Here is a 14,998-nt window from a genome sequence, read left to right on the forward strand (position 1 = left end):
AACTTTCCCAAGGTCACTTACCCAGTATGGAACACCATTTCAACTTTTCATTTCATTTCAATGTCTCCAAGTGCCTTCCCTGACTCCCAGACTAAATTAGATGCTCTTGTAAATGCTCTCTCAGTGTACTCTACATTTTCCCTTCATGTCATTTGTCACCACTGTAATTCATTTTGTAGTGTGGTGTTTAATGTCTGTCTTCTCCACTGCATGATAAACTTCATGATAGGTGGCAGTGAATATCTTGTTAACATTTCCATGTCCAGAGCCTTCCACCCTGTCTAATGGTTAATCTCTAATACATATTTGTTAAATAAGTGAACAAATTAATTTACTTTCTCCCAAAATATTATAACAGTTGGTGAGTGGGTTATTTGTGTTCAATGAGAATTAATGATTTTGTCAATCAACTACGTGAATGGCACTCATTGGAATGAACCCCGGCTGGATATTGCTGGAAAGAGTATGCTGTATGTGTAGGTGGACCATTTGTTCTTCACAATTGACCATAGGTAATGGGACCACAGGATACAGATTTCCTCTGAAAATGTGCTGTCCAACACAGCAGCCCCTAGCCACATGAGGCTATTTAAATCAAAACTAATTAAAATTAAATAAAATTGAAAATGCATTTCCTCAATCACACTAGCCACATTTCAAGTGCTCAGTAATCATATGCTGCTGGTGGCTGCCTCATTGGACAGCGCAAAGAAAATTTCCATTATAGGGAGAGTTCTATTGAACAGCACTATTCTCAAAAGTTTAAAATGTCCTTGAGAAGACATATTTTTAAATCAGGAGAGGCCTGTTTGTTTGATTAGTTTTGTATTTTAACTAAAATTAAACTTTGAGAAAGAGTCCAATAATCTGTATCCTCAAGCGTTTCTGGGCAAGACCTAGACATGGAAAAGGAGCTTCATTGTCCAGCAGATGAAACATTTAGTCAGATGTGCTCACGCACAGCCAGTGACTGGTGTGGAAAGAACCACTCCTCTAAGGGCTCTGGGCAGGCCTGCTATTCCAGGGTCACTGCCAGCACCTTGCTGGATGGAGCCCTATGTCTAATACCATTGAACACCATCCCTTTGCATTTGATGTACAAAACAGAAGACTGAAATTTGAAGAAGAGGAAAGGGTTTGGGATGCCAAATGCACTTCAGACTATAGTTAGATTCACAACTTCTAGAGAGAAAGTTTTCAAATGTCTCCTTCTTTAAAGTGTCACATATCTCCAGCTAATTTCTTCTAATGTAACTTTCAGTGATTTTGGCCCATACAATTTAACTTTTTTTGAGATTCTGTTGCTGGAGATTTTTCCTCCCTAATTGGAGAGGTGAAACATTTCCTGGTCATTGCCTTAGAAAACAAAATGGTTTATAGACAATACAAATTATATTTTCTATTTTATTTTCTGATCAAGTTCATTTATTTGGGGGAGTAAGAATTTCCCTAGTTTGAATCTTCCGGGTATTTGGCCCTATAATTTGTTCACGTATCTCCATCATTTGCCAGTTCTACTAAGACTGAAAATAGTTCATGGTTCTCACTTCTAGACAAGAAATCACTAGAAGAGCTGAGGAGGCAACCACTAGGCAGGGCCACATTTCCTAACTCAACAGGTGGGGAACATGGAATCTATGTTCTTTGGGGGTTGAGCCCCCACTCACCATGATCTGTCCCAGCCTTTCGGGGTAGGTATTTCCAATCTCTCTGAGATTTTCTTGGGAGGGACGCCGAGTGACAACGGTGCTTCTGTGTACCGTTGGTGAAGGATGGTGCTGAAGGATGCAGGTAGGGATTGGGGAGTTGAAAGGCTGGGAGGAGAGGTGCTAGGACGGGACAGATGGTTTCCTGAGCTGCGAGCGGGACAAGGAGTGGAGAGAGAAGGCGGGGAGTAGCAGCCGTGAGAGAAACGCTCACAGGACCCAAGCGCCAAGAGTGGAGCCGAGCGGTCCCGGGCGGGGCAGAATGGGGAAGGGTCACGCCAGGACGTAACTGGCGGCGGGCCGGGGGAGGCGAGCGGGGAGGGAGATGCGGACACTTGCCGGGGGCTCGGGGACCCGAGCTCCGCCGATGAGGTCAGCGGAGCCGACGCGCCGGGAGGAGGGCAGTGGAGCCCCCGGACGCGGGTGTTGCGAGGCCGGCAGAGGGGCGGGACGCGACGGGAAATGGGATGGAGAGCAAGGGCCGGGGGAGGAGGGACGAGGGGGCGTCGGCGCTGGAAGGCGGAGGCGGCCCGACAGGGATCGTTTCCTTCCGGAGAGGAGGCCGGCTCTGGACCGAGGCGCGGACGGGGGGCGTCCAAGGGCGGGTGACAGGGAAATACCGCGGCCCGCGCTTCCCCGGGCTGGCAGCACCGGTGCTCGTGGCTCCTCCTCCGGCCCGGTCCGAGCCGGGCGCGGGGGGAGCGGGAGGCGGGGAGCGAGGGCGGGGGCTCGGGAAGGAGGGAGGAGGGAGGGACCAGGCGCGCCAGTGACAGGGTGGCAGCCTAGGAGCGGACGCGTTGCCTCCGCCGCCGCTCCACCTCCTCCTCCTCCTGCAGCTTCTCTCGCTGCCGCTGCCGCCACCGCCGCCGCCGGGAGAAGTTTCACTCCCGGCCCTCACTCACAGCCCAGACCCAGAGCGGAGCGGGGAGCGCGGCCGGCAGCTGCCAGCCGCAGCGGGCTCGGCGCCCCGAAAGCTCCGACTCCGAGCCGGCGTCGGCGCCTCGGCGGCAGGCAGCGGCCGGGCTGGGGGCGCTGAGGCGGAGGAGGGGCGGTGTGAGCCGGGAGCCCCGCGCGCAGCGCCGCAGCCGCTCAGCTAGCGTCCGCGCCGGGCACAGCCGCGATGGCCGTGCGCTCCCGCCGACCGTGGGTGAGCGTGGCATTGGGGCTGGTGCTGGGCTTCACTGCCGCGTCCTGGCTCATCGCCCCCAGAGTGGCGGAGCTGAGCGAGAGGAAGAGACGCGGCTCCAGCCTCTGCTCCTACTACGGCCGCTCGGCCGCTGGCCCCGGCGCCGGCGCACAGCAGCCGCTCCCCCAGCCTCAGCCCCGGCCGGAGCAGTCGCCGCCCCCTGCGCGCCGGGAGCTCCAGGGGCCGCAGCCGCCTGAGGCAGCGCCTGGGGAGACCAGTTTTCGGAGCAGCCCCTGGCAGCAGCCACCTCCGCTGCAGCAGCGGCGGCGAGGACGCGAGCCCGAAGGCGCGACGGGGCTCCCCGGCGCCCCCGTGGCCGAGGGGGAGACCGAGGAGGAGGACGGGGGCGCGGCTGGGCAGCGGAGAGGCGGCCGGCCGGGGAGTAGCCACAACGGCAGCGGGGACGGGGGCGCCGCTGCCCCGAGCTCTCGACCCCGGGATTTCCTGTACGTGGGGGTGATGACCGCGCAGAAGTACCTGGGCAGCCGCGCGCTGGCGGCGCACCGGACCTGGGCGCGCTTCATTCCTGGCCGCGTGGAGTTCTTTTCCAGCCAGCAGTCCGTCAACGCCGGGCTCGGCCAGCCTCCGCCACCCCTGCCTGTCATCGCGCTGCCGGGAGTGGACGACTCCTACCCTCCCCAGAAAAAGTCCTTCATGATGATCAAGTACATGCACGACCACTACCTGGACAAGTACGAGTGGTTCATGCGCGCCGACGACGATGTCTACATCAAAGGTGACCTCCCCGCGCCGGCTGTCCCGCCTGCCCGTCTCCCCAACTCCTTTCTCTGCAACCAGCCCCAATCTCTGCCCAGCCCCTTTCTGCTTCTCTGCCAGCACGTGCTCCGGCTCCGGCAGCCCCCAGCCCGCGGTCCCCACCCCTCGCACACGCCCACCATTCCTAGTCCGCTCCTCCTCCTCTCCTGCGGTCTGGACCCTCCTCACACCTGCCTGGCTTTATTCGCCTTCCTCACTCTTGCTGTTCTCCTTTCCGCCCAGAGCTTGCCCCTACTCTTTACCAGGTGGGAGAGGTGAGGAAGGGGACCTGACGGTTAAACCAAAGGCGGTTCCCACCCTGCCCAGCTCTGAATGCCCCCGGGTGGTGGTGGTTTCCCAAATCAGTCCAGAGGGGCGTGTCCTCGGTGAAGGAAGGGAAGACACAGGATGCAGACGAGAGCTAGTCTGGAGATCGGTATTCCTGCTTTATTTTCCTACCTTTTTGTTTTAACTGGATCTAGGGCAGTTTTGGAGCTGGTGAGGTTGAGGAATCATCTTTGCTGTTCCGGACCCTCCTCTGTGCGTTTCCTTCCCTTTCGCACGACCCGCCACACACTGGGAGTCTTTGAGCACTCCCATCGCTCCAGCGCGCAGCTCCTTCCAGCTACTGCGGTGCAGCACCAAGCCGCCCCCCCCACCTCCACCTCAGTAAAACCCCGAGGGCATAGGTATATTGACAGGAATAGGTGGTGGGGAAGAAGGGGACAGCGTCCAGGAATTATCCATACCCTAGGAGCTCCAAGCTATGCTAGCACACACTAGTATGGATACTTTCCGCTCCATCTTGGTGGCTGCGGTAATAAGCAGAGGCTGAAAGTCCTTCCCAAAACCACGCGCAGCCACAGCAACAGAAAACTTGCTTGTCAGTTTTAAAAGAGGCGCGGTCCTTCACCCTGAGTGTGCGTGGCTCTGGCCAGAGATTTCTAAACTCAGGAGAAAGAAGTTCCTTAGAGCAGGAGTAAATCTTTCCAGTCCAGCCCATTTCGGAGGTGGAGAGGGACACAAGGGAAGTAGCAGGGTTGTATTGAACGAGGTCTCCCTGTGCTTCTCACATTTCCTAGTTTCTTGGTCAAAGGGGGGCAGCCCTTCCTTAGTTTATGCCTCTCTGCTTGTAGCCTCATTGCCTTCTGATCCAGGCGGTATCTTTCATGTGACTCATGGAAAAACAAACATAAAAAAAATAAAACCAAAAATACCTATCCCGTTTTGGCGCAAGGAGTGTAAAATTAATAACTAAAAATTTCTTGGTTTTGGGTTAGGAGGAGTGAAATCACCTTAGAGCTGGTTGGCGTAGGAAATATTGATAATTAGATACAAAAATAAATAATTCAAAAATTCAGTACAAAAATAAAGAAATGATTGCCTTTCTGATGAATGCACTATCTTATAGATAGATATAAGATAGATATCTATAAGTGATAGGTCTGCTATCTTATAGTCCTCTTGTCTTCTGTGTCTCATTAAAATCACAAAGATTTCTTGGCAGCAGTTTGACACACTTTGCAGAGAATTTTCCAAAATGCATTAACAGCATCTACTTTTGTCACTTCTCTTAATGCTTTGAAAGATTGTCGTTCAGAACATTGAAATACCATATTCTTTCCATTACTATTAAGAATGAAATGCAGTTTGTATTAGAAACCCAATAGTCAGCTAAAACTCATTGAGATCCAAGGGGGTGTGGCTTGAGATCAAGATAATGACTGTAGATGCCATGCTTATCAAAAATGATAGTAAAGATGCTGACTAGAAATATAAAGAAGGTGACTACTTATTTCAGTGTCTCACTTTGTAGAATACCAAATGCTTTTGAACTGTTTTTGCTACAGAATTTTATTTTTAAATTGTTTTTCCTGATAAACTTACAAACTATAAGTAAACTAATTATTTAATTTTTAACAAATTTTATTTTTTTCCAAAAGGGTGTTTTCCAGAGTTCCAAAGTTAAATTTCAAGACCAGTTTGATTCTCTCTCTCTTTCTCTCTGTTATAAAACTTTTGAGTTGTATGTGACTGAACTTTAGTTAAGGACAAAACACTAAACTAAAGCAATTATCAGGAAAAAATAATTATTGGACATCAGTCTGCCAAATCAATGCTAAATATCAATATTTAATATTATATATCTGAGAATTTTATCATTACTTCAAACATGCTAAGAAACCTGTCTTTATTCTCATTTCACCTTTTACAAAAAAACTGATGATCATTAAACTTAAAGTTTTTCAGTGACCTTGACTAGGAATTTGATAAAGTTTTACTATCACATTATTTAATTTAATAACTATAAATTAGTATTTTTAATTTAATAACTATAAATTAGTATTTTTTAAAAATAATAGAATATTCAGAGAGGTTTTTCTCATTTTCAATTGTATAAGACTTACGGGGAATTTATGTACAATGTTGGAAGTTCTGTCCCTACTTTCTATTACTTGCTTTGTACGTTACAAATGATCATGAATTAGGAAAAGGGGTGATTGTTGTCTTTCTCTTTGTAGGTGATAAGTTAGAAGAGTTTCTTAGATCACTGAATAGCAGCAAGCCTCTCTACCTGGGCCAGACTGGCCTGGGGAATATTGAAGAACTTGGAAAGCTGGGGCTGGAGCCTGGGGAGAACTTCTGTATGGGAGGACCTGGCATGATCTTCAGTCGAGAGGTTCTCAGAAGGATGGTGCCACATATAGGTGAATGCCTCAGAGAAATGTACACGACTCACGAGGACGTGGAAGTAGGAAGGTGTGTTCGACGTTTTGGTGGGACTCAATGTGTCTGGTCTTATGAGGTAAGATGAGCTGTGATGAAAATCTTCACATATTACAGGTGCATGCCACTTGACAGTCTGAGGCAGTGATTCTGTTTATTCTCTCTGTATCTTTGTATTTACTTGAAGATGATAGCAGTAGCCGGTAATGGACACAAGGGTGATTATGGGAGATGCAATTCTTATTAGATCTAAGGCCTGTCTGAGGCTTTCTTATTAGCCTGACCCTTAACTTTAAGCAGCAGCCTATTTATATGGTCACATCTCTGGAAGATGCTATTTCCCTTTTATTTGATTTATTGTTGTTTATATACATGCATATCCATTTCCTGTCTCTAACAAGAGGCCTAATTTTATTCTCTTGGGTTGTAGATTTTAGCATTTGGTACTTTGTTGTTGGTTGTTGTTGTTGTTTTGGTCAGGTCACATCTCTTTGTTTTTAAATAGTTAAAATCTGAAGTTTCTTGGAAAATTTTCACATGGAAATTTAACATGTATTTTTTTTTTTGTGAGGAGATCAGCCCTGTGCTAACATCCGCCAATCCTCCTCTTTTTTTGCTGAGGAAGATTGGCCCTGGGCTAACATCTGTGCCCATCTTCCTCCACTTTATATGGGACGCCGCCACAGCATGGCTTGCCAAGCAGTGCGTCGGTGCACGCCCGGGATCCGAACCGGCAAACTCCGGGCCGCCGTAGCGGAGCGCGCCCACTTAACCACTTGTGCCACTGGGCCGGCCCCCTAACATGTATTTTTTTAAAGTGTAGGAAAAGTTAACCCATAATGCAGATTTGGTAAATCTGCAGATAAATCTAATGATATATTTATTAACCAAATTTTAAAAGGAATGAATTATCTGGAAAAACAGAGGGAGTTCTGAAGATGTCAAGTAATTGCTTAATACTATGATTGGTTCCCTAAAATTTATGTCTGCCCTTATTCCATTCTCTGAATAGCAACCATTATTTAAATAATCTGAGTTAAGAACAGTTGTTTTATTGCAATAATTAGTTTTATGACATACTCTGGGATTTTTTTCCTTCAGAAATTTGTTTTGAAATGAAATACAGTTTTATTTAAAATAATTTCCTGAAAGATAGTCTTAGTAAAAATTGACATTTAAATAGTAGTGTATTGCAGTTTTCAGTATTGTTTGGTTTTCAAGTGGTTGGAGTTTAATATATTTCATCTACCCAGTGCACACATTTGTAAATTATAACTTAACTCATTTACTTATCTTTTCAAATTTTTCATGTCTCTTAATATAGAAGAAACATTTTATGAAAATATGTTCATTGTGAAATCATTCTACCTCAAGATTGCACAGTCCCATTCATTTTTCTTTTAGAAGTGTAATCCCACTTTAGTTAATTTTGCTTTCTTTTTTATACTTTATGGTATTTACACTTTGGGGAAATATTTCTTATATTTATTACAGGAAGTAAAATTATTGATAACTAGTTATTTGGAATATGTACTATGCAAATTTAAAATTATTACATGCCTCATTCCTTTTGATAATAAAAATAGTAATTTTTCTTTTGTAAAACTATCATATGACTATCCTATAGAATAAAAATTTATGCAAGAACGTATAATTTATAAATAGCTAATTTAGAGTAAACTCAGTGAAAAAGATTTGTCTTTCTCCATTTAATACAAAAATAACGAAGGCAAAAAGTAAATACTCAACATAGAAAACAGGTTCAGTCGATTTTGTTTACATGAAGACATTATTTTTGCAGACATATACTCTGTATGGATGAGTAAAAAGAAATCGTCCATATTTATATAAAAATCATTCCATTTAAAGATAGAAAATTATTATGTTTTATTTGATACCTTATTGCCTTAACATCACATACAAAGTTTTAACAAACCTTTTGTTTAAATATCCCTCCCTTCAAGTTTTCATTGATTCTGCTATGAAGGTACAGTTCTCACATAGCAGTCTACCCATTCATGTTCCAAGAGAATAAAAAATGCTCAGGTGACCTACATGCTCAAGAATGGATTTAATATTTTATTTATAACATAGGCATTTGTTTGGGTTAAAGTGAAGGGAGTTATCATAGATGTGCACCCTCTGTTAGAGTAAGTGGAATCTCGGATCTTTTCATTAACTGGTATAAAAGAAGACAAAGAAAAGGGACTGCAAGTCTTACAGGATGAAGCTTCACAATCACGGTGTTTTCATTAACTTTTCCCAAAGTATTTGAATTTCAGACTGACACTTGTCCATCACTGGCTTTAGAATCTGTATGAAAAAATCACCTCTGCATTTTTTTTGCTAGCAACAGGAAATATATATAGAAAATATAAAGGAAAACTGTTTCAGAATGTTGACTCTATATTTTGCTAAGCAATTATATAGAATTTACTTTGTTTTGGAATTTCAGTCTTTAAAGGAGCTATTTGAATAATATTTTCAAGTAGGCATTGATTTAATCCTAATACAAAAAGTCTTATTTAAAGGAATGATGGAAAATTTTATTACCAAGGAATATATTAAATAGCATCTGTTAATAAATTCAGTAAAGGTAAATATACAATTATATCTAAACATTTTAATATTAGGGTGTGTTATATGTTTCGTGAAACACTTGAGTAGGTCGATTGAAACACAGCCAAGCGAGGGCTTTCCAGTTTGGATTTTAGGTTAGTTGAAATGATGTCCATCTAAGCTACTATTCACATTATATGGAAAAATTAGTGTATCCCACTCTGGGTTGGCATCCACAGTAAAGGTGAAATTTCACATCTGGTCATAGAATAAGTTATGAAATTGATCAGTAATTTTGTTTTCATCTTTCTTTTAAAAGAAACGTCTGGAACAGAATTCTCTTAAAATTTTGAATTTCCTTGATCTATGCGTTTCATGGGTTTCAGGATTTTGTTTGGCTTTTCTTCCTACTAAAAGTTCTTGCAGAGTTGAGAGCACTGTTATGGAAATATATTCACAATTATTGAGTTTGAATAGATGAAATATTCGTGGTGGAATGTTATCTTTCAAAAATGATGAGCAGGTTTGCAGATCTTGTAGGAAGAGAATTGGACAAAAATATTCAAATATATAGGTTGTGTAGCTTTTCTTGAATGTAAATTATATTTTTGATAAAACCTAGGAATCTTCTAGTATTCTTCTTTACTGCTCAATTGAAGTCTACTTTCTCTGTATACAATTAAGCACAATACTGAGAGAGAGAGAGAGAAGGAATAAACTTGAACTTTTGTTTGGGTCACTACTTTAACACTTATGAGTTTCATTGCCTTTTGTAAGTTACTTCTCTGAATGTTGTTGAATTCCACTGAAAGTGGAGATTATAACAGTGTCTACCTCATAGATTTTGGAGACGATAAATTGAAATGGTGAAATGCTCCATGTAAAGCCCTTAATACAGTGTCTGGCATATAGAAAATTGTCAATAGATGTTAGCTATTATTGTCATAATACTGAATAGATTAGGTACTATATTATATAATATGTGATTCAATTTTATTCGTTTTTTAATAATTATTACTAATGAGTGATTCATCTATATCAAAAGAGTCACACTAAACATAAATTCTTTTCAGTTAAAGAATCCAAGTTTGTTTTTTTGGCAAGGGACAAGAAACCAATATGTTTCAGTATTTTTGGAAGTATGTGGAGTCCAATATCAGTAAAACTTATTATAAAACATGGAAGACTGTTTAAAAGATGCATTACAAATATTTGCCTCAGTCTTGGAACATAATATTAAATATCTGACCTGAGGGAGACTATATGGAAAATATTATTTAACAAGTGATTATTTAATATACATATTTAAGGAATCCCAAACAGGTCAGACTCTATCTACGTTTAAAAATTACTGTGTAGATTTCTAGATTAGTTGCCAGAACAATAGCCCCTTTTTTCTGAGTTTCTCTGGAATTTTCAGTAGGAAAGAAAGTCAGTAGTATCCCATTCTGCAATCATTTCACATGGCCACTCAGAAACTTGTCTCTCATGGCAGCTGGCACTTCCCCCGATGTTCTTCGGGTTTTTCAGGAAATGATGTATAGCTTCAGTTCTTTCTCACGATAAGATCCTGGTGGTCTGGGAAAATATGTCTTGCCTGTTGGCCTCTTGATCTGTTTCCTTCTCTGTCATCTCCACACTCTTTTTGTTTTTTCCTTCTGTCTTTAATGATAAATAAACTAAATTACAAATGCATTTTGATATGCACTACTTTTCATCAGGTTCGTAGTAAATTAATGTGCTCATGACAGGCCAACACTGATATTCCAAGAGATCACAGGATGTGCACCCAGATCACACTTAGGGCCCAGGAATGGCTTGACCACATCTGAAAAAAGAGGCCTTTGGCTGCTGATGAACCTCAGATAGAGTGGTTCTCTGTGTGCCTGAGATTGTTAGAGAGTCAGAATGAGATTCTCCTTTCCCCACCTGGAGGTAGAAACATCTAGTTTTCAAGGACATATGACAGATGGTAATAATCAACAGACTTCATGGGTTGCTGTTGTATCATTTATACCTCAAATTGCATAAGTAAAGATTACTAACTTAAGCTTGTTCGTGAAAAATTATTCAATTCTAGTCACTCTGTGAGTGTTAGAATTTATTGGCATCTACTGTTGGCTGAGTTCACGTTTTCTGTTGAGATCTATCTTGGCTACTGTTTTTCTAGTTATCTGAGCTGCAATCTGGCAGCCTGGGAGGCTGCATATGGCTCTTAAACATTGTTTGGCATGTGGAGTGTTTTAAGGTTTTTTGTTTTTGTTTTTTGATGCCTTGAGCAGAGGCAGGCAGTCTTCAGCCCCCTTCATGTCCTATTGTTGTACACCAGGCTCTCTTCGCATGTTTATTTTAACTGCCTGGCCCGGGTAGGCATGAGAGTCTCGATATTTGGAACCATAATCCATGTGGTGCAAATTTCATGAAAATATTCTCTAGAAAATGAAGTTATTTTCCAGTGAGAAAGAGATGTGTATTTTGAAGACTTTAATTTACAGGAGAATTAATTTTTTTCAAACTTGGCTGTTAGAATTATATATCATATAATACAGTAGTTACACCTTGTTGTTATAGACATGTTTTTAGTAAATAACTAGAAAGTCATCACTGTTAAAAAAAGTTATTTATACAGTTTATTTTTAGCTTGCATCTCAGCAGAATTGGAAGTTCTGTTTTTTGATTTTTGTTTTAGTTAAGATCACTTACATTCAAGCATTAAAATAATTTTTAATTTCAATGATCCTTCTTTTCCCTGTGAGGGAGTTTTACATTTCATGTATGAGTTATTTTCAGAATAGTTTGTATTTATTTTTGTAATGTTTGCGGTTAAATGGAGCCAAAGAATATATATCTTTATTTCATTCAATTAAATGTTGTTTCGAATAAAACATAGCTCTATGTTGATAAAAATATTTCTCTATGGGTTTAAGAAAACATTTCTTATGACTAAACAGATTTTTATTAGATTCCTTAAAGAATTAATTTCATGCCAGAATGTCTTATGTCTCATCTTGGCCCCCTAAAGGCTGTAAACACCCTAGAAAATTCCATTATTTCACAAAAGGATATGTCCTATAAGTGTTTCCCTGGGCTTGTAATGTCAGAGATCTACACTATAAAAAATTTAACTACATATAAGTTCTTCATAACATACCCTTTAAGGCTAAAATATCTGTGCCATTCTGCTAGGAGCTGTTGCACACCCTTCTTATCTTCTTCCTGTTTCTTATGGGCTTCCCTCTTCTGTAATGCTAATTTTAGTGTATCATGAACATAGTTTCTGCCCCCAAAATATATATATATATTTTTGTGTGTGTGTGTGAAGAAGATCGTCCCTGAGCTAACATCTGCCAATCCTCCTCTTTTTTTTTTTTTTTTTTTTTTGCTAAGGAAGACTGGCCCTGAGCTAACATCCATGCCCATCTTCCTCCACTTTATATGGGACGCTGCCACAGCATGGCCTGCCAAGCGGTGCATCAGTGCGCGCCCGGGATCCGAACCGGTGAACCCCGGGCCGCCGCAGTGGAGCACGCACACTTAACCGCTTGCCCCACTGGGCCGGCCCCATGCCCCCAAAATATATTAATATCTATGGAATAGTGTAAGTCTGGGATTTTGATCTAAAATTCAGTCTCAAAAATCTTTTCTTGTTTCTGATTCAGTCACAATTTAGTTTTTAACTTAACTAGAAGCAGTAAGCTTCTCACACCTACTCTTCACACCCCATTCCACTTGTCAGATGAAATCATCATGCATTGATTTTATGAAATTCCTTTTCTGAGATACTGTTTTCTTCATTGTACAAAATAAAATTGCATTCCGAGTTGAAAGCAAAACATAGTATGGTTTTTTTCATAATTTGTAGTCTTAGCTAGTTCGTTTTCATTGTTAATGGGTGCCTTATCACCTGAATCGTGACAACACGTACTTTCCAAGAAGGTGATTTCCAACAGTTATAAAAAATGTTAAGTTTGGATGACGTCTCCATACAATTTGAAGTAAGCTCCATAATAACATAAATGCTCATATTAGTTTTAAAACTTGTAATACTCTTCCTTTTTAATGGATCATAAATATTCTAATTTCCTGAAAAAATTCCAAGTCGATTTTCTACTTCCACTTTCTTTGTCTTGGTCTTCAAAAAGCTATATATTGAGAAACATTTATTTCAATCTTTTTTCTACCTAGTGAATTAGTGCTGAACATACAAAGAAATGTATTCTGTTGTATAACTGTACTGCATTTTACTTTGATTATAACATGTTACTTATTCTACACAAAGGTGTAACTTTTAATAAGGAATTTGAGCTAAACATAAACTTCATTAAAGTTAAAAAAACAGTGTCTTGAGTCATATGAGTCATTATTTGATATTATTGAATAGTAGGAAAACCTAAGTAAACTGAAAAATTGAGGAGTTGCAGTTCCTCAGAATTCTAATGTTCTCTTCATTTACTGTCCTGTTAAACAACACTCTAGTTAAGACTTTACCACATATGAATCATTTTGAGTCATGGCATACATTTAATGTTACCCTTTCTTCCAAAGGTGTTAGACATTTGTAGTACAATAAATATGTTACACGTTTCTAAATTAACTGAATCAAAATATTGTTTTTAAAAAAAATTCAGCAGGCACTGTTTTGGAACTAACTAATGAATGAAATGGATTTCTTAATTTTTTGAGATTTTAAAATCTTTACTCACCATTTATAATTTTGAAAGCTGTGTCCCTCATTCTTCACAGTCAGTGGTATCTGAACTTTTCATTATCCCTTCCAGTTTCATTCATTTTTGTTATAGAGCTATTTGTTTATCTATAGAGTACTAGTACCTCAAAAAGACATGTCTTCAAGAAATATACATATTAATAAAAGTAAAATACAATACAATAAAATTAAAATGTGAAGAAATAAGGGAAAAGTGAAAACGTATAGAAAAATAAGAAAAAAAACACTAAAAATACTTTAGGCTCCTATTTTCCTGACATTAAAGAGAACCCTGACTTATTATTATTATTTTTTTAATTTATGAATTTTTTTTCCAGTAACTTTATTGAGATCATAATGGCTTATAACATTGTGTAATTTTGGGTGTACATTATTTATTATCAATTTCTGAGTAGACTTCATCGTGGTCACCCCAAGTAGTCTAATTATTGTCTGTCACCGTATATCTATGTCCCTTTACCCCTTTCACCCACCCCCCAACCCCCTTCCCCTCTGGTAACCACTAATCTATTCTTTTTATCCATGTATTTGTTATTTTCCACACATGAGTGAAATCATGCAGTATTTGTCTTTCTCTGTCTAGCTTATTTCACTTAACATCCTACCCTCAGGGTCCATCCATGTTGTTGCAAATGGGACGATTTTGTCTTTTGTTAATAGCTGAATAGTATTCCATTGTGTGTGTGTGTGTGTGTGTGTGTGTGTGTATACATATATATATATATACTTGGGTACTTGGGTTGCTTCCACCTCTTGGCTGTTGTGAATAATGCTGCAATGAACATGGGAGTGCATAAATCTCTTTGGATCATTAATTTCAAGTTCTTTGGATAAATGCCCACTGGTGATTTGGATCATATGGTATTTCTATTTTTAATTTTTTGAGAAATCTCCGTACTGTTTTCCGTAGTGGCTGCACCATTTTGCATTCCCACCAGCAATGCATGAGGGTTCCCTTTTCTCCACATCCTCTCCAACATTTGTTATTTTTTGTCTTGGTAATTATAGGCATTGTGACCAGTGTAAGGTGATATCTTATTGTTTTGATTTGCATTTCCCTTCATAATTAGTGATGTTGAACGTCATTTCATGTGTCTGTTGGCCATTTGTATATTTTCTTTGGAAAAATGCCTGTTCATATCCTCTGCCCATTTTTTGATTGGGTTGTTTGTTTTTTTGTTGTTGAGTTGTATGAGTTCTTTATGTTATTTTGGAGATCAACCCCTTGTCAGATAGTGATTTGCAAATATTTTCTCCCAGTTGGTGGGTTGTCTTTTCATTTTATTCATGGTTTCCTTTGCTTTGCAGAAGCTTTGTAGTCTGATGTAGTCCCATTTG

General features: G+C 40.8%; 1 protein-coding gene across 1 annotated transcript in view; it reads left to right on the forward strand.

Annotated features, from left to right (window-relative positions):
* The first annotated feature begins 2,316 nt into the window (after positions 1-2,316).
* The window catches only part of CHSY3 (chondroitin sulfate synthase 3), a 239,575-nt gene continuing 226,893 nt past the window's right edge, over positions 2,317-14,998 (forward strand). Inside the window, exons 1-2 of the mRNA XM_058539852.1 lie at positions 2,317-3,628; positions 6,171-6,454. Of these exons, the coding sequence (XP_058395835.1) occupies positions 2,827-3,628; positions 6,171-6,454 (1,086 nt within the window). The 5' untranslated portion in view covers positions 2,317-2,826. The remainder of the gene's footprint in view (positions 3,629-6,170; positions 6,455-14,998) is intronic.

Source organism: Diceros bicornis, chromosome 1 (assembly GCF_020826845.1).
Source record: "Diceros bicornis minor isolate mBicDic1 chromosome 1, mDicBic1.mat.cur, whole genome shotgun sequence".
NCBI classification, from domain to species: domain Eukaryota; kingdom Metazoa; phylum Chordata; class Mammalia; order Perissodactyla; family Rhinocerotidae; genus Diceros; species Diceros bicornis.